Below are 23,821 nucleotides of genomic sequence, written 5' to 3' on the forward strand. Positions count from 1 at the left end.
AACACCGTCTTATATAAACCGTAGAATGCTTAGAGGCGGCCTCTCTACTTTCTCCTTTTCCTCTTGGTGTGCACTGTCTCGTAGCACCGTTGAAGTGTTTCAGACTGGAAATACAATGGAGCCAGCCTCGTTCTCTCACACCCCACGGTACTTTCACTACTCAATGTCCACAATCACCGTTATATATAAATAAGAGAGTCTTGCCTGGAGTTACTTTATTTAATTTATTTATGTAGTACAGTGTAGAAAGCTATCATGGCATAAGCAATGGTTCTGTACAATCATCCTGCAGAAAATTATTTTTGGAGAATTCTTGGTAATTTGAGACCAGCAGAAGACTCCCTCCCCCCAACCCGTAAAAGTGCTTACGATGAACAGGGATTTTTTTTTTTTTTACTTTTTATCAAAGATCCAAAGATACATGGACAAAAAAAAAGTTCAAATTCTCAATGCCTAATGTGTGCACATGAAACAGGCACAAAGAAATCAATGTGGATCCTCGCATCCTATGCCACAAAGAGAGCAGAAGCAGCAATCTGTACAGTAAAATGCAATCATGGAAAAATTTTTTTTTCTAAAATCATTTGGAATACTTAAAAATGTTTAAAATGCATAGTGACCAGGAAAAGAATGCTTAGACAAGAGAAGCAGCTAAACGCCCACGCTCACACGAAGCATCCCCCATCGATTTTTAAAGCGTATTTCAAGTAGGAGTTAATTGGGTCACAAACCACAAGAATAATATACAACGGGCTAAGGGGCTATGTGTCTGATAAATAATCAGGAGAGAATCTATTCATGCACTAGTTTGATACAGCTAATTTTTTTTTACAGTACACAAAACCCATTAATAATGTAGTGTTGAGACCAGAATGTAAAGAGAGAAAGAGAATACATTACTGATTTGTATATTAATTCAAGTTCAGGCATCTACTTGTGTTACAGCACGGCTGTCAAAAGGCAGTGATGAGTAAAGAAAACAGAAGGGCTTGTTTCTTTCCACGTTATTTTATAAATGAACACCGATGGGTAGTGAAGCAATGGTTTTGCTGTCCAAGTTCAGAGGCTGCTGCTGTGGCGGTGGTCTAGTTCTGCATCTGCTCAAAGAACTTGTAGGTTGGATTCTCGTATCCATTCTGCTGCATCTTGGAGAGGTGGCGCTCCTCCGGGGTCACCGCGGCGTCAACCTAGAAAGCACGTACGAGACTCGAGTTGACAATACACCGACACTTTAAGGGAGCACGGCAAAACTATGCATCAAAAAGGCAGAGTGTGTGTACTTTTCTTTTGCCCAAAGTGCATAATAGCCACTATTTTACCCTAGGTCCCCCTCAACTTTTGACTCCACATGGCAGAGCGAAAGGCTTATGCCGATGCTGCATCTAGCCGCTAGGGGGTGCTGATAATCTTGACGCGAGTTTGCGCAGGGCCCCTTGGCTGAAACAAATAGCGAACACTGAAGACAAGGGCTGGTGAGCTAGAAGGAGTATCACACGGAGGGCACTGGTTGTGACATTTGGATCCGTGCACAATAGAATACTCAGCTCTCTGTGGTTCCGAGTATCTTCTGACTTTCAATATGATTTTATATCTGTAGCAATGTTAAAGAGTCCTGAGAACCTACTAATTAAAGTGATAACATGTGCATAAAACGGGGTATCACCTGACATGAAAAACGAAATCCATGCAGAGAAATGCTGACTTACATAGTATATATAACACACATATTTTATATATGTCTTGTTAACATACTTACACGTATATAATTTGCAATGCTGGAGGTCAGGTTTAGGGCCAGAGCTGCATGCATGGACACAGACAGACAGACAGACAGACAGACATACACACACACACACACACACACACTCCCCACACCCCTGAACCCTAAGATGCATAGCAACTACAGCCAGCTAAACCATCAAAGGGATTCTGTCACTACTTTGGGGTTCACCTGTAATATCAGGTCAGCATTATAAACATGCTTTCCCTCAGCCATTGTCTCTCAGAGCCATGCAGGCTGACAGTCTCTGCAGACCGTGCAGGGCACTTATCTTTTTATGGTAGCTAATGGCTGTTCTTGTTTCTATACTGCACTACCTCTCCCAGTGAGGAGAAGGGGAGGTGCTTGCTTAAGTCTGCTGAATTAAAAAGAGCCCAGCCTCTGTGAAGCCACTGGGCAATGAAGAGAATTTGTTCAGATGCACACAGAATAAAGCATGTTTTCCCCAGAAAAGTTAAGGCATTTTCTAGGGGCCGTATTTCAAAGGGATCTTTCTTAATTCTGTCCAAGACTGAACGGACCTTGCAACCTCAGGTGGATCCCATTTCTCATTGCTGAGCACTGCCAAGTGACATCTGGCAATTTACCCAGTGTTTTCTTCTCTGATACTGCCAGTGTGGCACAGTTTGGGCCCCGCATGGCCGTCTCACTGCAGTGGTGGCTCCTAAACCCCAATGCAGGGGGAAAAAAGTCAGAGAGCACATGGTGTCAATGCTGAGCTACCAGGTGTGTGTGGATGGGCCTACATAGATGGGTCATGACTGATGTGGGATTCTCTTCTATATGCTGTGAATACCATAGGTGAATAAAGAAGCTGCCAGGGCAAAAGAATAGAGGTAGGCAGGGAGAAAGAGGATGGAGTCAGAGAGAAGCCATGTAGCCCCACCAGAGATAGATGCTGGAACTTTAGCCAGTAAGCCATAGCCACGTGGAGATACACAGATTAATGGCGATGGGTTAAATTAATATGTAAGAGGTAGCCAATAAGAAGCTAGAGCTAATGGGCCAAGCAGTGTTTTAATTAATACAGTTTCTGTGTGATTATTTTGGGGCTAAGCATCCGGGAACTAACTAGCGGCCTTACTCCAACACATGACTATGATGGACCTACATAGATAGGTCATGACTAGCCCCACCTAAGATATATCTCAGATGGAGAGCCTCATAGACATTAAATCCTTCATAGCCACTATGTGATCCCACAGAACCAGTGACTTCTTTTAGCCTGGGCATGAGACAGACTTCATGACACAATCACTAGGCAGTGGGAAGAGGAACTTCCAAGCTCTCCGGCCACAGGCAACTCCTGCTTATTGTCCCTGGCTTCTCTTCAGATGGGAGCTGTTCCCTTCTTCCCTCCCATAAGAGCAGCCTGCACCCTTGTCCCCAGGTTATTCCAGGGGTCTGGGTGTTTCCTCCTAGAACAGGTGCTGCTACCTTAGAGCCAGCACTCAAAGACAACACTGCTCAAATGGATGCCTAGCATCACTGCCCTTGGGGACTAACACACAAGTGTGTTCTCCCATCTCTTCCAGTTTCCTGCGGTCTGCACTGTTGTCAACAAATGAGGTCACCTTGATTTAATTGGCAATTGTGTAATTGGCCACAGGCTTGCTAGTTCAAATGTCTTCTCCCTACAGATTAACTCCCAAAGTGGGGCATTCAGTCACTCTTGAAGTCTGCCTGCTAGGGACCAGCCTGTCTGCAATCATGTGGCATTTTAACTTGGGCATCCCCCCCCCCCTTTGTATAATCCCATAATTGAGATTCCTAATAAGGGAATTAAAAATAAATCTTCCCTTGGAGATTAAGCTGATGTTTCTCAGTACAGAGAAATGCACCCAACAGCTGGGTGTTAGAATATATACCTCGAGGAGGAGCTGCAGCCCTCACACTGCCTGTCGACGGTAATTTGCATTTTCCAAGAACTGCAGAACACCTTCCCGTTTAATACAGTTATTTAGTTTCCTCTCTTCAAACTCCAGAGCAGATGCTCAAAGGAACCCCACTGGAGACCCAAGGCTTGGAGCTGACTCAGTCCTGACATCTCAATTCCCTTTTCTTTCTTGGTTTGTTTTAATCCAAGTATTAATCCAAAGGTATTAATCCTTGATGCCCTTTGCTGTTGGGAAGCAGAAGTGTTCAGGATTCCTGCTATGGGGCAGCTTGGCTCTCAGTGTTTACAGTGCTCTGAGCGTCGAAGGAATTGCTCTTACAAACGGCACCCGAGGAGAGGAGTCTAAATGGCATCTTTTAATCCCCAGTCCTCTTGAATGCTGGAAGCGAATAGTCATGTCTGCAGAGAAATCTCCAGCTAAACAGAGCAGGGGTGAACCTTCCTCATAGCAAGGGTCCTCAATCCCTTCCTCACTGGCAAAGCTACCACAGGCACAGTGTCAATCCCTCTATCACCAGATATGGTGTGGACATCCTAATACTGTTTCCGTCAATCAACGCTGAGCTGAGGCAGCTTGAGTTGGTGGCAGAGTTCTAGAAGGAACGATACCACAGCATGGGATGGGGGAAGGAATCTCTCCTTGTTGGAGAAGAAAACATGGGCATCACACTAATGAACATTCTCTCCTTGGATGAGCCTGATCAGTAGGCGTAGGATTCTGTCTTTTGGACAGCACGTGGCTTCAACGGTCACTGGTGATGATGACACTGTGAAGCTGAGCCTATCCAGCACAAACACCTTGAAGAAGCAGAACCAATGTGTTGGAAGACTGAACCCAGGGCATGCCAGGCAAGCACTCCATCACTGGACCTAAATCCCTCCTCCCCCGACACTCAGACTATTTTTATTATTTTTGCTTGTCTGTTTTTCGAGACAGGGTTTCTCTGTGTAACAGCTCTGGCCGTCTCATAACTTGCTTTGTAGCCCAGGCTGGCCTTGAACTCACAGAGATCCGCTTGCCTCTGCCTCCCGAGTCCTGGGAGGTGCGCGCCAACACCTGGCCTGGCTGAGGACTCTTCCGCTCTTGCCAGGCCACTTTCCTACTCTTTCCATGCCTTCCAGTGCTGACTTTCTGTCCAACCCTGAGCGTGTTCATTTTTGTAATTATGGTTCCATCCCTATCTAGGTAGCTTAGTTACAGTCATAGCCAATGTGAAGTATTTCTGCAGGTGGGCTCAGGACCTCCTTGCTTAGTTCTTTATAATCCTCTTGGATGTTTTCTTCCGCCCTTCCAGTTCCTCCTCTTGCTGCTGCCTGGAAGCCATCTGTAAACCAGAAGTTTGCTTCTCATTTAACCTCAAGTCTTTCTGAGTGATCTGACTCCCCAGGCTGGTGGCTGCCATTGCGCCCATGTTCCCAGGAAGAAATGACCTCTAAGGTCACGCTTCTATGATGTCACTAGCATGACAACACAGTCCTCAGGAGAAAGGCCATATGCTGTGATTCTGTGAAAAGCTAAAGAAGCAGCTTTTCATATTTGCGTCATTGAAGAAATGACTGGGGGCATGGGAGCAGGGAGGGTGCAGTGTCTTCCTCGGAGCCAGGAATGGCAGAGTTCCTTTACGTTCTATGATAAAGAGGTAGTGTGGCTTCATGTTATATGAGCTAAAATTTCTCTCTGGGGGTACTGAAGATCTATGGTCCCTACGTACATTTTCAACATCGCTGAAATGAACCTCAGTGCAGAGATGGGTATCGGGGGTGGCACAAGGATGTTCTGCCACCAGCAACAGCCTGAATCCCAGGCCTGTTTAGGAAGCAGTACACTCAAGGGCAGTGACGCCATGACTCGTGGCAGTTACCACATCAGGAGACATACCTGGTAGAATGAACCTCCGGTGTCACGCTAAGCAAATCATTAAGTCAATATTTATTTCTTACGTTTTAATAAACTAAAACCAACTGCTCATTTCTGATGACTCTCTACTGTGTCAATAAAAGACACTAGGCTTGTTTGCATGTCCGCTCTCCTGCCACGATTTCCCTGGGCTTGTTACCTCTGTGACCCAGGGGAGTCTCTCATTAAAAGAACAAGAGCTGCTTTGGAAGCACATGCTCCCATCATGCCCTGGTGGTGTGAAATACAATGGTGATGTCTCGCGTTATCAGGACACTGGATCCGTTCACTACCCCATTTTGTTCTTACTGAGGCAGGTCTACTCATCGACGAAGGAAATTAACCAGCGCTAGGAATAAAGCTATTTCCATATAGACGGTTGCTTACATACACAAGAGGTTGGCTTCAAAGCCAAAGATGAAGGATGAAGTTCCTTACCTAATAAAACCTGGCATTTGCATATAACCTACACACATTCTCCTATATTCTTTAAGTACCCCCAGATGACTATGACTTATAATTCCAAATACTATCTAAATGCAAATAGTTGCTACAGTGATTATTTAGGGAATGAGCTATTCACGTTTAGATGCATTGTTTTCCCAAAATAATTTTGCTCTGCAGTTGGCTCAACCCCTGGCTGTGTACACACTGTTACTGAGTGTGACCAGCCCCCATAAGTTAGGCAGGGGAGGATCACAAACACCCAGTGCACACTGTAGGCACTAGCAAAGGGGCCTTGGATGTGAAACCCAGGCAATGTGTCTCACTACTGGTACCCCAGGCTGAACAGCAACTCTTGGTGGCCTGCATCTACCATTTCAGCTAAATGACACCTCCCCAAGGGCAACGAATAGGGGCAACAGAACCAGCAAGTTCTATTTCAACCCTCTGGCCAAATGCAGACTCAATACAGAGCTGGACAAAAACATAGGCAATAAAAGGGAAAGAAGGAGTTTTCAGACTCTCCTCAGCATCTCCTTCTCTAGGACAAAAAGACTCTAGAGGGAGTCAAGAGAAAATCCAGGCCATTTCTAGGTATCCAAGAAGACACCATTTGGACACACTGAACAGCAATCTTCCCCTGGGATGCCCCAGTTCAGAGAATGATTTCCGGTTCCTTAGAATCCGGTCAGCATGTCAACCTCTTTCCTACGTCATTCTGAAGAGCCATCTATTGCTAACTGACAGAAAGAAACACTTGGCCCAGGCTGCAGGAAGGGTGCTCAGAGACTTGGTTTTCCTGGCGGGGAGAGGTATCATTTCTGCAACTCAAGGCCTGCTCAGAAAGCAACTCAAAGGAAGCAGCATTAGTACTATGTGTTAGCGCTGAAGCCTGTGGGGGATTTTCATCTATCAGCAGGAACGGAGTTCTGGTGGAAGCATTGCTTTTTTTGTGCAGCTTTCCTGGGCATCATTGTGTCCTTATCAAAGTCTTCAGATTGTAGCTGCATTAGAAGATAGGATACGAAAGCTGAAAGCAGCAACTCCAAAGCCGTGAGGGGGGGACTGTAGCCCAGTTATGACTGGTACCTTAGAGGACGGGATCAGGACACAGTAAGAGCTGTGGGAAACCATGTAAGGACCTTAGCAAGACAGATATTTAGGACAGATATTTAGAAACCAAGGATAGAGGCATCTGATGAAACCAATGCTGCCGACCCTGAGATCACAGACTTCTAAGTTCTATCACTGGCAGGAAAGTGCATTTTTGTTGTGTAATCCACTCAGTCTGTGGTACTCTCTATGGCAGCTGCAGCAAGTGGAGCTGTGGCATCAAGATGGGCATTTGACAGACATTTTTCAGACAGGAAGTCCCACCCTGGACAGAGTCACCAATTTAAGACCATTTAAACAGAATTCTATTAATGAAATTCATAGGAGTTTTTGAATCACTCACATATGCAAATAGGAGATTGAAGTTTTTTAAAAAAGCAGATTTCTAGAAACAGGAGAAAGATGTATCAGAAATAATGTTTGTCAGTGTTTGAAGGACAAACTTAGGTTTACTATAGAAAGAGCAAAACCCCAAATTTGGCTATCTGAGCGTGTGCGTGTGTACACATTCTGTGTAGATACATGTGCAAAGGCCAAAGGTTGAGGTCAGGTGTCTTCCTCAATGCTCTCCACTTTGTTTTTTGAGACAGGGTCTCTCCCTGAACCTGGAGCTTGTCGACTGCAGCAACCTCTCAGGTTCACCTTTCTGTCTTCCCCCAGTGCTGGCGTCATAGGCATTCACTACTGTGTCTTTTATGGAGGGGGTTATTGTAGATTCACACTCAGGTCCTTACGCTTGTGAGGCAAACACTCTACTGCCCGAGTATGCCTCCAGACCCAGAGTTACCGCTTGTCTTGAAAAACATGTATTTATACTCTAGTTTGTAAAATATTCAGGTCAAAAGACCACAGTTTCCTGGTTCTCACCCAAGACACTGGTCTTTTAGTCTGCCCACATCAGCAAAACCAGGAAATTAAAACCCACAACAATCCCATGAGCTTCCCCGGGAACAAGCTGTGGAGACGCTAAGACCCGATGAAAGTGAGACTTCTGGCTTTACTTCACTGGAGTTTAATAAATGATCCTTACCCTCGTATGATTAAGGATGGCCTGGGGCACTTTCTCTGGGCTTACTGAGATGCTTAACACGGGCCTCCGATAGAAAGCGATACCCATTGTATGGGGGAGCCTGGACCATACTAAGTTCGGTGCTGTGCCAATCTTTTTATTCGATTCAGTTTTCTCTCATCTATAAAATGACATGGGTTTGGCCAGAGCTCTTTCAGTTCTAGAACACCTACACTATTAACTATCTAAAAGTTACACACACAGTGAGGCCTTAAGAGTTCTCTATCACCACAAGTGTTCCTTAAATTCATAGAAAGATCTCGTTTGTGAATGTGTCCTCCCTTTTGCTCTTTCTTCCCCACATCGGGAGTGGAAGGAGCTGCATTTGAACCCTGTACGTTTTGATGGCATAAATCGACTTCTGTACTAAACACCCCTCCTTGGCTGGCCTGTAGGTAGAAAGACTATCTGTCTAGCACATACAGTGTGGGCCTCATTGTACATCTTTCCTGTCTCCGTGTTTCACAGCAATAGTAAGAGTCATTACTAAAAATCAGTAATGATTAATTAACAAAGTTATTTGTAATAAGCTGGTTCTACTCAAAGACCAGATTACTTAAGGGCCCAAACAAAACAAACAAAAACCAGGAATGAACGTCTAGGTTTTAATATTTTTGTTAAAAAGTAAACACCTACCCTTCTTAATTACCCTTTCTGACTTCTTTTGATATTGTTTTTGTCATTTAAGGAAAAACGTACTTTTTTCTCCTTAAAGTTGAGCATTATAATTACTCTTGTTTTGGTCAATTTCATTATAAATTATAAGTTAAAGTAACAACATAAACTGTTAGTGAGTGTTCATTAAATCCACAGTAACCTGGAGTGGATGAAAACCACAGTAAGACATAGCTGGAACCTGAGCACCATGCAGGGACACTGTTTTTCTCCCAGGTGGTCCCTAGGACAGTGTTCAGGATGCTTCCTTGCCTGTACGTCCTTCCTTTGACTCATCCTTGCGAACAACCCTTCAGGTCTACCTACCTCCACCACGCCATGATGGATGGATGTGTACTGTTTCTTCTTCAGCATCACCAAGGTGATGACAATCACTGTTGCTATGACAACGCCGCCCACCATGAGTCCAATGATGGCACCTTTGTTTGAACCCACATCTTCTGCAAAGAACACCTTGAAAACAAGCCAAGGAAAAGAACTGTAAGTGGAGGGGACACGGGAAGGAGTAAAGTTCCAAGCAGACCCTCTGCCGTGAGGGGGCGGGCCCCTACCAATGAGCAAAGCATGGCTTCCCAGGTTCTGAGAAGTCAGTTTTCTCCAGCATGTCTCAAAACAGAAGTCTGCAGGGATCTGAAATTCTTTGACAGCTGAGCGTCTGGTAAAAACCAGAGGTGCCCAGCATCGTTCTGGACACAGGTGATCACTTTCCTGACCTTAGCTAGTTTTCAAACCTGTATGTTCTCTATATAAATACCCTGAAACACAGGAGGTGATCAGAGGGACAAGGGCAGCCCAGCTGCCTACTTCATAGTGCAATAACTCAGTCACATTCAGTTAACCATGAAATGGACTCTGTGCTTTCAATGTGCAATGTTTCCAAAGAGAAGCAATAGGCAAAGAGGACCTCAGAGTTACAAACAGCCCATACTGTATTATGTTGTCTCTAGAAACCAAAATTGACTGCTTTACTCTGGTCATTTATATTAAACACAAGAAGAATTCTGACACTATCACAAAGAAGAAATTTATTCACTGTGATAAATCCTCATATATATATATGTATATGTATATATGTATATGTATGTATGCATGTATGTATGTGTATATATATATATGTATTCTCTATGCTCCTTACAAAAGCAAACCATTATTTTTTCAGCTTTGTCTACTTGGGTGGAATAACAGATACAGACCTCACTTTAATCATCTTGTTATATAAGAGATGATCTTATGGTAGATAAAAAAAGCGGTGGGGAGGGGGAAGGACTATTCCTAACCATACACCACACTCATTATGTAAGTCAGTGAAAACAGCTCCCTTAAATAATCCTTTCACCGCGGCTTCAAGATGGGCGAATGACCGATTTTCACCGCTAAATCTATCACGGTGGCAATCTGCAAAGATGAAGTAAATGAGAGCAGATTAAAAAATTTCTAAGCGGACGTTACTCACGGTGCATCTGCAACAAAATTAGAAGCGGTTCCTAATTAGTCCCCTTGCTAGCCAAATATGCTAGCTCAACATATTTATTAAAGGAAATCATTAATTAGCTAATGATACTACAGTGGAGTAATCAGGAATAAATGTGAGTCTGGACATATCCCTATGTCTTTAAGGAAATACTGTAATTCTGTAATATTCCCTGCACTAATTACGGTGCATTATCTTATCAGCTAGCACAGTAGAGGGAGCTGATGCCCCTAATTGCTGCCGCTGCCATTAGTCACTGCCGCACTACAGGAGTTCATGTAATTACTCAGAAGGGCGTCCATGACATCGGCTCTGCATTCATCTTCAGCTCTCTGCTCCAGCGCCCAGTCCTTCAGCAGTTCCCCCAGTGTTGTTTTTAAACCTTCCAGCTCCAGCCGGATCAGGAGCGCCCCTGATTTCACAATACCCGACACAGCAATAAACTTGCCAGGGAAAACTACGCGCTACGGATGGCTAAACTAAAGCGTAGTTTTCTTCTGGAAAAAAAAAATCTTAATGCAAATCTGAATTCCAAGCCAGCTTTGGATTTGCTACAATAATTCAGAGATGAGAAGCCAAACAATAAAGGCTTTTTCTTTTGGAATTTCGTACTAGGATCAATATACTTTACTTATAACCACTGGAAAGGCAGCAGACTGCAGGCACACTTACTCCAGGAACAGCAGTGCTGGAGTACATATCAAGCATCACTCTGCAAAAAATTTTATTGCCATATTTTGCTTCATCATTGAATGCATGAAAGAATTTTCTTCTTTACTTTAGCCCTTTATTATGGTAACTGATAACAGGGGAGGAACTCTAACAATCTGGGACGTGGCGCACTTGAAGTGCAGGGAAATTATATAATTCCTGTGTGCCTATGAAGAAGACACTTGCTTTTCTACCCATCCCAGTTCTAACATTAGGAAGAAAAATGCCATTGTCTTAAAAGAAACCACTATCTTCTTTGCCCATGGTTTCTGATGATGGCTCTAATGGGAAGATGAAGAGTCAGGGACACCTCTTGCCTCCACCCACCCTAACAGGGTCCCCACTCCTTCCCCTCCTGAGACAAAGGAAGTCCTGGGAGGTGGGAGGAATGGACGGGTTAGACAGATGACTGAAAAGCTCTACGTGCAGATGGGAAGTTAAGCAAACAGCCGTAAAAAAAAAAAAAAAGGTTCCAAAGACACATGTACTGACTGTGTGTTTGAGACTCTGATTCTTCAAATAAAACTGTGCTAGATGGGGAACAGTTATGACCAGAAGGGTTTCAGAAACCTGGATTCTGTAATTTCTGTATTTATGTAAGAAGATGGTCTGATCTGGAGATCAGAACCAAAGCTAGACAAAATTCACTTATGTGTGCTACGCATAGTTCACATCTAGCCTAAATAGAGCTTTAGCGACTGCCTTTCAAAAGCCCACGGTGTCACGTTTCTTGTTTGTGGTATCCTGCCAAGGGTCGGGAAGTAAGTTCTAGAGCTTTCATTTTTTGGATATTTGGATTAGATGTGTTCAGCCTGGGAAAACCTATTTCCCTAGAAAGTGTAGTGCACGGATATCGGCTGACGTGGCTGAGGCACTGAAGTCCGTGGCACTTTTAACTGCCCGCTGGGCTCAGCTGCTTCTGGTCAGAAAGAACGGCACACAGAGCTCCATTTACTTCTCTTCAGAACTTTGTGATGATCTAGGCAAACATTTTGGTTTTAGTTTTCCCTCCCAGGTTTGGCACAGGATGAGCCAAGTGTTCCCATGCCACTTGGGCAGACACACAGTTGTGGGGAGAGGGAAATGATTTTGCATACCAGCTTTTGATGACGAACTTCAAATCCTGAATCGTGTCCGAACTCTGCATCCATCTTCACTTCAGAGATTTCTTCCGTTTTGATATTTGTCAGCCCAGAACCTACATGAAACACAGAGTATGCAGGATAATCAATTAGCAACACAACGAGACAAAGGCTGCCAAAATTTTCTTTCTAGGGCAGAACATTTAGAAAAAATAGATTAAGGAACTTCTTCAAGAAAAATGACATCCTAGACTTAAACCATTAACCACTGCCTATAAAGCAAAACGTCTAAAGAAAGTTGAAAACAATACTCCCACGGCCAAACACATGCTGTGATTCTAAAGGGAGGGAAGGAAGGAAGGAAGGAAACTCGGTGCTGGCTGGGATGTTGGGTTAAATTTGTACCCGAGAAATGTTGACTTGGTTTTAGTGGCTTAGGGTTCATTATGTGTGCATTTCCATGGGCTGTCATTACTTCAGAGGGGGAAAAAAAAAAACAAAACGCAAAGCTTTGAAAAAACATTAATGACCTGGGAGAACAAAACGGTTACTTTGGAGTTTTGTTCTAATTACAGATAAATTATGTTCCCATTTCTATGCACAGCAAGCAGTGGCAGTCACAGAATCCGTTGACCTAAGCATCCTAGCCCTCAAGTTATACACACCACATGGAACTGCCTCATCTGCGGACTATAAAGCAGGAGCGCACAACATATAAAATGCTTCTTAATTCTTCCTTCTCTACACATGGATGCACGACTCTTGGACCAACGGTTACAGTATGCCATGATTCAAATAATAATTTGAGGCTTAAAACTAAAATGTAAATATGTTTTAGAAGTTAAAGTGAAAAGATGTTTTATTTCTGTTTCGCATGTATATAATTCGGAAGACGTTCTACACACTTAGGAGTGCCATTACAAGGAGATTAACAAAATGATAGAATGAGGAAATAAATCAATAGGAAAATATCTCTTGAGGGTCATAAAACTGGATTGTCAGGCCTGGAGAAGGTTGGGGATAGGGTGTAATGGAAGGGTAGCTTAATAAATCAAGTGAAGAGCCCACTAATGTGTTTTCTTATCTCTTTCAGAGTCTGCTTTCCCTGGAAACATTCCAGAAGGAGTTAAGTAGCTGTGATAGTCACTATGTCCAGAAATCAGCGTCACTATTGTTGTGACTTGTGGGTAACACTATATTCTAAAAGTTACAACATGCTGGCTTTTCAGATGTGAAAGGGAAGAAACCAGCCTCTTCGTCATCATGATGAAACAAACGGGGGTGAGCGTGAGGAGCAGTAAGCCAAAACTCACAGCCTTGCAAGAATGATTGTTCAAAAGCAAAGGCACAGGGTAATTCTGGGAAGGGTATCTAAGTCTGGAAAGAAGCAACTTGGTACAGTAGAGTCAAATGTGTGGTGGTTTCATAAAGTGTGGCTATAGCATTATCAAAACATATCAGCAACACAGGGAGGTATTTATTAATCCAGTGTAGACAACATATGGAGTTGTTAATGCAATGTAGGCATCATAGGGATGGATTACAAGGGATCTAAATACTTGGCAGACTCATTACGAGCACAAAGTACAGATAGAGCCTGCATAGCTCCTCAGACCTTTCAAGCAAGTACCATGTTCATAAACATGGCTTAGCAGATTCTTCCTCATGTCCAGTGAATACATTCTTTCTCTTTGGTGGCTATCTTCTAAAGGATTTTCCCCCTTTCCACCCCACGTGTTTTAAATCTTACCCCCCCCCCCTTTCTAGAAAGCTCCTTTCCAGGGAGTTTGCTGGTAACACACCCTCATGTGGTCCTTGCTACTCTCATCACAAACATCTTTGTGTGTCCTCATGTATCTCTCTCTCTGTCTTCTGTCATCCCGTCTTCCTAAATATGCAAAGTGTGTTTTTCCATTATTTCAGGCTCCCGGGAGCAGGGACCTTATCATTTACTCTTTCTGAGTCTCCACAGAGTTTACTACATTGATCTCCTTTGGATTAATACTGCTACTGCTGCAGCGACGACTTTAGATAGCTTTCCCTGGCCTGTAGGATGTCATTAGCTCTTCTCTCAAAACAGATTACCTTTGCCTGCCAGGGTATGAAAGTGTCTTTTACATCTTAGATGAAGGTAAATAAAGTGAAAAATCAATTGGTTGGTGGCGTGAGTGGGTGCCCGATTATTTTGACAATGACAAATATATCCTTATACAATATAGGAATTTGGTAAAATCAGCCTCAATATTACATTTTATGTTTATAGATGAAAAATACGTTATCATCTAAAAAAAATAAAATGAGTAGTGCCATTTAAAAAAGCCTTGGGGATAAGGCCAGCTTAAGCTAGTTTTAGTTGTGGCAAAAACTGTTCTGGCCCCGGCCTTGGGCTTCACCAGCCGGCAGAGCAGGATGGGAATGCCAACTGCTGGCTCCCTGGAAATTAGGTAACTGACACTAACACTAAGGAGGACGTCAGGAGAGCCCAGACAGTGGACAGCTAACTGTAATGCAAGGCGCCTTTAACAGCACTCAGACCACAGGTTCATCAGATCATTGAGCTCATCAGTGTGTGACTCCCAGGATGAATCACAGTACGGGGTCATGATGCCACAAGAAGGCCTCTCAAAGTCTACCTGTGACCATGGCTGGCCAAGCCAAGGCTAGAGACTTCATTGGCAAGAAGAGGGGCAGAGCCATTTCTGATCTTGCTATGGATATATCTGAACCAGGAAACAAAGACTGATCCCCCTTTACTGATGTTCTCAAGGAAGATTAACAATGTTTTTGACTATTTCATGGGATGTAGGGGTAAACCAAAAGTAAATATGGGAAGGTACGCGCTATTTGGAAAAAACAATCTAGAATATACAGATCTTTCAATTCACCAGCGTTCTTCTTTCTGATTCTCTTTGTTGACCACTATCATGGGGTGAGTACATGGACTAGATACACGCATGTTCTACATCTCTCGTGGTGTGACATTATTCCTAAAATCAAGTTTAGCCAGAGGCTAAACATGTAAGAGTGGGTCACAACACATTTCTTTTTCATCTCGGGAGACTGTGTAAAAAGAAGTGTCTATTTTGATAGTGAAGAAATTTGTAATATAAAAAACAATGGGCTCCTATACAAAATTATGCATATACATCTGTTGTGCTATTTTAGGCACTGGCTGAGAGTAAGTATATATAATCCACAAAGGACAAAAAGTATTCCTGGATCTGGAGAAATACCAATTATGGCATTTTTAGGGAATGTGTCTGTTTTAGTAACCAACAGAAGTCCGAGCCCACTCAAGGACCCCCATGAATACTAACCAAGAAAGAGAGGGGATGCCTGTAGCAAGACCTAATTCACCACTGGAAGCTACACCTCCCTGTGCCTCCATCTTGGAAGACATTTACTAAAATCATATCCCCATTTATTAAAAAGAAAGAAATCAAGAGAGAGAACACCATATTTGAAAAGACTTGCTTTGAGTTTCGAAAGGAAAGCTCAGAAACAAAAAAGTAGATCACGTGGGAACTTGTGAAGTGAAGCTTTAGCAGAAGCAAAGAATTTGAAATCAAGTTCGGTGCCTATGGTCGTTTTAAATTGCATTCTGCAACACGGGCAACCCCGAGAGGCACGTTTGCTGAGGTGCTGAGCGGAGAGGCAAGTACCTGGTCGGGTGGTCAGTCCTCGGTCGGCAGCGGGGCGGGCATCGACAGGTTCGACTGGTGCCGGAAGCGAGAGACAGAGAGCAAACAAGACAAATCACGATGGTTAAAGTCGTGGCTTCTGAACACAGAGCAGGGCAAAAGCGCGTGCAGTAAACAAGGTGTGAAGGAGCAGCTGGAAAAAGAACCTTCAGGGGGTCAATCCCGCGTACCAAGGATGGGAGGGGTACCACTTCAAAAGGCTTAGCGCTGCCAGCGTGCCAACGCGCTTCCTCGGTTTGTTCATAAAAGCACTCCCCAGCACGTGCACCAGCAGCACAGAAGGCTGGGGAGGGTGGAGTTTCCTCCGCTAGGTTAGAGATAGTTTCCTGGCTTTTGATTAGAAAGAAAATAGATCCTACCTAGCCCAGCAGTAAACATTAAAGATATCTTCTTCTACAACTGTCCAATCTTACCTTCTTTTTCCCAGTTAATTAACTACGAAAGGATTATTCGACAGCCAGAGGAAATGCAAATATGACTTTACCAGGAGAGCAACGCCTCACCACGCAATGTGCCATTTAGCGAGGCAAATTCCTTCTTAGACTGAGGTGAGGAGAGGTAACCCATGGGCTCTCACTGTCTCTCTTTAGAAAGGGCAGGTTTCTTCTGCGCAGAGGACATTCAGCTGAGTTGTGTGAAATGAGACCATTCCTTTCATATTGGCCGAGAGTCACAATTATTCCTTTGTATGCATCCTGGGACCGAGCCAAAGAAAACAACGGCGGAGGTACGGCAATTCCCTGACCAGGGTTCTGCACCAGCTGGCATTCCCTGGGTGCTGTTCATTGTTAGAAAACACTTCCCTGAGCTGACTCTGGTCTTTGAAGAAACAGGGAAGGGAGAGGGCAGTCAAGTCTCTAGGATTAACAGTGGCTAAAGGGCAGAAGAATTCAAGGGAGGAGGAAGTGGCCTGGGTCAGCATTGGCAAGTGTGAAAAAGAGAGAGAAATGTGAGCACAGGAGTGGAGGGAAGCCAAGGGGAGGTTCATGAGGCCTTGGGAGCAGTGGTTTCAACTGCTCAGCTTCCAGAGGCTCACAGGCCAAGCAACTAGTGGAGACCACAAACCCAAATCCATCCAGAATGGCACACGTTGGCAAGAATAGTGGCAGGGAATAGACGGACAGTGAGCTGTCTTCATAATATGAGCAAATCATATCTCTGAGCTCATTAGGAGACTCGGATACATCAAGAGGCGGAAGTGGTTCTGACTTTGCCCATGCAGAGACTGACGAGGTGGGGGACAGAAAGAAGGGGGGCGGGGGAGTGATGAAATCCAGGCCCTGCACCGACAAAGCGGGTGACTGGGTAAACAGCCACGAAAGGCTGCTTCCTCTTACGGAAAAATGAAAATTGTAATATTCGTCTTTCTATCGCAGTAAGGACCAATAGCTGTAAAAATTTACTTGGGAAATTCTCATGCTATAAGACGATGTTTATTGAATGTCTGGTTATTTCAACAGTGACATTTACAGTTTCTCTATAGCTCATTTCCCATCACGAAGGTGTGCTGTGATTTTACGACCCTTGTAAAATGGAGTTAGCTGAGGCGGGACTACCTTTCTAACTGTCTTGAGGAGAGGGGCTTAATGGCATCTAACTGTCTTGAGGAGAGGGGCTTAATGGCGCAGCAGTTGCTGGTGTGACCCTTCACTCACTCTGACAGCCACACCTTAGAAAACGTGCCTTTGACTCAGGGAAATGACTGTGTCTGTGGCATAAAGGCAGGATGTAGAGACGGTGGTCTCATCATAATCAATTACTGTGGCAATGACGAAAATTTATTAGTGTATATAAAAACCTAAAAGACATTACTCTAAGTGCTATTCATTAAACCTGGGTAAGAACATAATTCTGTTCGTTTTAGGATATTATTTATGATATGAAAATTGTTTGCTGTCTACTTATTTGTTTTTAGTGATTTGAGAATTTTGTTTATACATAGAGTGCTTTGATCAACTTCTATTCCTCCTCCATCCCTCTTCCACTAGTCCCTCCCAATTTCAAGTGTTCTTTGTTTTTTTTTCCCACCCGTGGATTTCACTCAGCATCACTAACATACATACTGATGGAGAGACAGCTACTGAACCTCGGGCCACATCTTTGAAGAGAACCGATTGCCTGTGTCTTCCTAGCCATCAGCTGCCAATGTCCCCAGGGGTGGGACATCACGATCACCTCCTCGCTCCATGAAGGGATTTAGTCTGGCCAGATTCTGTGCAGGTTCTTACACACCCTTTCAACGGCTGAGCTCATCTGTGCACCTAGCTGCCCTGCTGTGTCCGGAAAGCACTGCTTCCTCATACTCATCCACCCCCTCAGCTCCTTCTTTGCTCCGGGTAAAATAACTTAACGGCCAGGCATCTACTGATCTTGACTGTTTTTGTTGAGACAAACAACACCTTCCTGGGAAGCATTTGAAGCAATGGCGATAAGGGTGTCAAGGACAATGCGAGGAAACCCTTTGAGAACTGTAGGTATTTTTAGTAGCTCAGGGTGTGCACATGCGAAAGAGAGGCGGGAGAACAGGGGACACACGTCTGAGGGAAGGGAGCAGCAGGAGTATAGTATTATACTCCCTTATGTGTTTATTAATTTGAAGGACGTCGTGTTTAGGCTCATGGTGAGCCGTCGGGACAAAGAATGACAAAGCCTTCCTAACAAGATCCCGATCCCATCAAAAGTCATTTCTTTCTTTCTTTTTTTTTTTTTTTTTGTTTTTTTGTTTTTTTGTTTTTTTGAGACAGGGTTTCTCTGTAGCTTTGGTGCCTGTCCCGGAATTAGCTCTTGTAGACCAGGCTGGCCTCGAACTCCCAGAGATCCGCCTAACTCTGCCTCCCGAGTGCTGGGATTAAAGGCGTGCGCCACCACCGCCCGGCTGTCATTTCTTTAGTGTGTTCTAGGCACTTTTCTAAGAGCTGATTGCTCCATGTCACCCCACTCAAGGCTCTCCTACTACCTTTAAGCAAGGAATGAAGATGCAAATGATCTCAGACTGGAAAAATAGGTGGAGAGGCTCAGAAATGTGAGCCCCGTCACACAGCAGAGCTGCAGAGGAATCTCAAACCTGGTCATTAGAAATATGGGGTGAGTCCTGGCTACCACCCCAAGAGTGTGTTTGGACCCTAGCCTAAGGAAAGAGAGGCACTCCTGCCATTTGGTGGGAGAGGATCCAGAACACTGAATGCTGTTCATAGAGCCATCACAACAGCCCACAATCTACATAGTTTTCTAAGTTCCCACTGGATGTAAGGGGTTTTTACAATAACGTGAATCCAGAATCCACTCCAGTTTTATTTATGAATACGGCATTTGTACATAGTTTTTTATGTGTATGGTATGTGCACATTATGAGTGTAAGGGTGGGCACCTGTGCTTGCCCATCAGAGGCCAGAGCAGGACTTAGCGTATCTTCCTCTAGCACCTTCTGCCTTACTGCTTTGAGACTAGACCTCTCGTTAAGCCTGAAGCTGGCAGTTTTATGTAGGTTGGCTGACCAATGACCCCTTGGGCTGTCCACTTGCGCTGTCCTCAGTGCTGAAGTGATACGCATATGCTGCCATGACTGGATTTTTATGAGTGCTGGAGATTCAAACCCAGGAACTCATGTTTGCAGAGCAAGTGTTCTTACCCACTGAGTCATCCCACCCCAGCCCCTGCAGCTCTGAACGGGTGTCACTGGGTAAACAGAGCGAAGATTGTGTTACTTCTATGTGTTATTTGCGACACTGTTTTCCCAGGAAGACCTTGCAGGTTCGTTTTATTTGAAGATGAACCGTTGTGGGCTGGGAGGATTAGTCTGCACGAATCCTGGGTTCACCCCTCAGACTATCAAATAAAACCCAATAAACCAAGAATGCATTAACTGTTGGAAAGGCTTTTGAAAATATCTGCTCGAATGAGGTATTGGGACTCAAGACTTGGAAGACATAAGGACTGTTGCCTCCTGGGACATTATGTTAAGCTGGTGCTGCTGCTGACGGAATAGATGGCCTCGCATGTGGTGGATGAGCCCTTGCATTGTTAGCTACATTCCCAACCTCTCCTGTTTCTGGAGTATGAGATCCTGCTGATAACTATTAGCAGGCGTGTGTGCATGTGTGTGTGAATGTGCATACATGTCCACACGCTTGTACATGTGTGGAGGCCAGAGATCAACCCTAGGTGTCATTCCTCAGAAGCCATCCACTTTGAATTTTATGACAGGATCTCCTATTGGCCAAGAGCTTACCAAGCAGGCTAGGCTGACCTGTCACTATGCTTCAAGGACCGACTTCTCCAAACCTCAGATCCACCATGCCTAGCTTTTTACTTTGGTACCGGGATTGAACACAGGTCCCCATGCTCACAAGGCAAAACTGTTCACTGACTAAGATATCTCCCCGGCCCCAATAGCAGATCTTTAACAAGAATGTCTGCTTTAGACGAAACTTAGGCAATATAGCACTGAATGTTGGCTATACATCTAGAGGCACCTAAATAAGGCCTTGCATGAACATCTTGGCAATACTCAAGAGACTTTCTGTGTGTTTGTGTGTGCTTGCATGTGTGCATGTGTGGCATGTCTACACATGTGCACATTATTTCCTAAGGCTCATGTCACAGTGTGTGCTATCACTATTAAGGAAAGAGACAATCTAGTGTGCACTGAGCTTATAAAACAATACTGTACATTTTCATACACACATACACCTCATCAGAGTTTACACATGGGCAACAAAGACTTTTAAGGCCCCAAGTGTATCTACTTATATAACATCATGTATACCCAGGTCTTTGAAAGTCAAATAACCTATTTTCTTGTTTTGTTAGGATAATGTTAAGAAATGGGAAAGTCAATTACTTATACACGATAAATAACATTGCTGTCATACTGATAGTATCTAGTCTGATTATGGTTATAAGCTCCCTTTTATTTTTGAGATTAAAGAAACAAATTGGGTTGTTATACCGTGAAAAAAAAATACACAAGGAATTCTACAGCCTGTCTTTTAAAACTGCTGGCTCACCAGGAGCTCCTGAGGCAGAGGCAGGCAGATCTCTGTGAGCTCAAGCCAGCCTGGTCTACATAGTGAGTTCCAAGGCAGCCAGAGTTACATACAGAGATCCTGTCTCAAAAACAAACAAACAAAAACCCCAAATCAAAGACCAAAAATCAAAGAAATGAACCAAAATCCAAACAAACAAACAAACAAACCCCCCACTACCTTGCTCAGTGTTTTTACATTGAGGAAAGTCACATGTAAAATCCTGCTGCCTTCTTGGAAAACATTGTTAGTTTCAAGAAATCAAGGTGTTTGTGTGATGCAACTAGTACTGAATACGGAAAAATGGCAAACTACGAGATGCTGTTTCCAAACAGGTATTTTTGCCGAAGTTCCTGTGGAAAAGCTACATCACCTAGGTGTGCAAATTCTTTGAGAAAAACTTAATTCCTTGAACTTTGGCAGGAAGAAACATTTTGACAGCTGCCTTGCATTGAAATTGCTTTGCAAGAAACCGTTTAATTCCGAAACAAGCTTCCTGGTTGTCTATTTCTGCATTTAGTGTAATCTGAACCTTCATGCAAACATCAGTAGCCAAGGCAGCTTTTCTCAGTGTCTGTTTCCGTATACAGGCCCTGCCGAAGCTCTTTGATAGTCACAGTGCGTGCCGTTCATTTGGATCACCTGATCATTAAAAGTGGGCATTCTGGTAGCCACAAGTCAGAGGTCATGGATTCATGGAAGCAGTAAAATACTTCTCAGTGAGAGCAATTTTTAAAAATTCTTTCTTGAGAATTAAAAAATTCTCAAATTCCAGCACATGAGAGGCAGAGGCAGGTGGATTTCTGGGAGTCCAACGCTGTCTCTCTGCCTCTTTCTCACACACACAGTGATATGCGGCATATATCCTATGTGTTTTATTACGTAATTTTATCTTGTGATGCGGTTTCCCTATGTTGCACAGGGTGATCTTGGGCAGCTGGTAGATGTGTGTCACTATGTATGTAAATCTACAAAGAATCTACAAAGAGAAAGGGGAGATAAAAATAGGACTATCTGTGCTACCAAATACCAGCTTCATTACTTTGCAGTATTAAAAATTAAAGAATAATGCAAAATAATCTTTATGTAATATTTATATTATTTTAATAGATACAAGTAACAACTTAGTGTAGTTATTACTTTTTGTGTTCGCGTGTGCAAGTATGTGTGCAGGTGTGTGTATAGTTGTAGGCCCACATGTGTGTATGCAGATGGCAAATGTCTGTCTTGATTGCCGTCATCCCAATAAAAAGCACGCAGGCACATACCAGAAGGCCTTTGGCTCCAGCAAGGGACTCTTACCTTCATTTTCTGTATTGGCTGGCACGGAGTCCACCCCGAAAGGATGCCATGGCTGGAGGTCATCCAGGCTGAACTCCCCATTCACAGGAAGAAGCTCCACAGTGGTTTTCGTTTCGGTCAAAGACGGCATGAGAGCATCGTTTCCGTAACTGATTCTGGGTTCGCTGATCATGTTGGCCAAGACGTCATCTGAGTAGTTCTGCTCTTTCTGGAGCAGCTCATCTAAACAAAACCAGTTGTGTCCTTGGTTAATGTATGGTCACAGAGGCCGCAGCTCCAGCTGCGATCCCTACTGACTATACGCTCTGTATGTGTGACAGGTTGTCATTTGGCACCACCCAACCTGTGAGTGACAGCTAGCAACTGTCCAGGTGGGGTTTGACTCCACAGAGAACGGCAGTGGGCGGTTGTTATCCTGTTGCTGTTTCAGTTCTCCAGAGGTGAAGACCTTGGCAGCTAACGGCCCCTTCCTTTTCATAGACTCCCCATGGATCCAGTGATCATGAAGGAATTCATATCATGGAGAGCTGACATAAAGCACAGAAGCTGGGCAAGGTACAGTCCTTGAAGTAAGAATATCCTTTATCCCCATCTTATATGAACAAGTGCAGGGGTGGGGAAAGTATTATAGATGGGCAGCCTGCTCAATTCAGGCATTAGCTTTTGCTTTGAAAATACCTGTCTTCCCTGAAAGCAGTCGGAATGAAAACACGCATGTAGTCCTTCAAGTATAGGCCTGCGGATAGGGAGCCTCGCTAATTCTTTGGGTGAATCCCCCATCTCTGCCTCTGAGCATCATGCATGTGGCCTGAGCTGAAAGCTCCTGCCCTTCTTGTCTGGAGTGCGTATCTTCTAAGGAATTCCATTGGCAATGTCCCCACCCTAAGGGGGGAGGATCAACCTTAACGGACTATCGTTGACTTATCCAAAGTCTGAGTCCTCCCATTACACCTTTCGCCGTTTATATAAAGCTTATTGGGGGGAAAGGAAAAATAGAACAGAACTTTGTATTGAGAATAGCTACTACAAAAACAAAAACCACAAACAAACCAACAACACAAAACACCCCCTGAAACAGAAGATTTGTGATTCTCCTTTTATCTTACAAAAGATCACCTGATCCTTTCTTTATAATCAGAAAAAAATAGAGGCCTCTAGATCACATATGGTATATTTGGCTAACTTAAGTATGCCATTTCTTAGTCATACCTGGGTCTAGAGTTTACTGAATGACATATTTCATGCCAATCACTATTAAATACAAGTGATGAAGAAAAATCTGGACTTAAATTTGACTTGTTACATTTTACTATCATCCTTTAAATTCTCTTTTAAGTTGACAAAAAGTCAATTTACTGGAAAAATTAAAATTCTGTTCAAATGTACCCATTAAAACAATTTGAAGGGACAGCATTAAAGTATGTGATTAATATCTTCCTGTAAAGTCAGTTTTATTACAAGAGATTATTTTAAATGATAGAATCCCAAGCAAATTAGTCCTTTTGAAGTCTCATTTGAGTTATAATATATACCTACTCAGTGTGGCACTGATCTAAAATTCAATATTTGATGCTTGCGATGACCTTTCCCACACAGATAAAAAGCCCTCATTAGATTTGCTCTAGACTTTTTCATATCTTACCAAGTCACAGGTA

At 43.7% G+C, this 23,821-nt stretch overlaps 1 protein-coding gene across 6 annotated transcripts in view; it reads right to left on the reverse strand.

The window, feature by feature from the left end:
- Positions 1–205: 205 nt before the first annotated feature.
- Positions 206–23,821, reverse strand: part of App (amyloid beta precursor protein) — a 217,788-nt gene continuing 194,172 nt past the window's right edge. For 3 of the 6 annotated variants that reach the window (XM_050138545.1, XM_050138542.1, XM_050138540.1), the window contains 5 exons: positions 22,167–22,388; positions 15,802–15,855; positions 12,155–12,255; positions 9,182–9,328; positions 206–1,187 (listed from right to left, as the gene is read on the reverse strand). In XM_050138545.1, the coding sequence (XP_049994502.1) occupies positions 1,086–1,187; positions 9,182–9,328; positions 12,155–12,255; positions 15,802–15,855; positions 22,167–22,388 (626 nt within the window). In that variant the 3' untranslated portion in view covers positions 206–1,085. The remainder of the gene's footprint in view (positions 1,188–9,181; positions 9,329–12,154; positions 12,256–15,801; positions 15,856–22,166; positions 22,389–23,821) is intronic. The other 3 variants (XM_050138546.1, XM_050138543.1, XM_050138541.1) reach the window with 1 other exon arrangement.

Source organism: Alexandromys fortis, unplaced genomic scaffold (assembly GCF_014885135.2).
Source record: "Alexandromys fortis isolate MF-2015 unplaced genomic scaffold, M_Fortis_MF-2015_v1.1 scaffold_11, whole genome shotgun sequence".
Classification (NCBI taxonomy): Eukaryota; Metazoa; Chordata; class Mammalia; order Rodentia; family Cricetidae; genus Alexandromys; species Alexandromys fortis.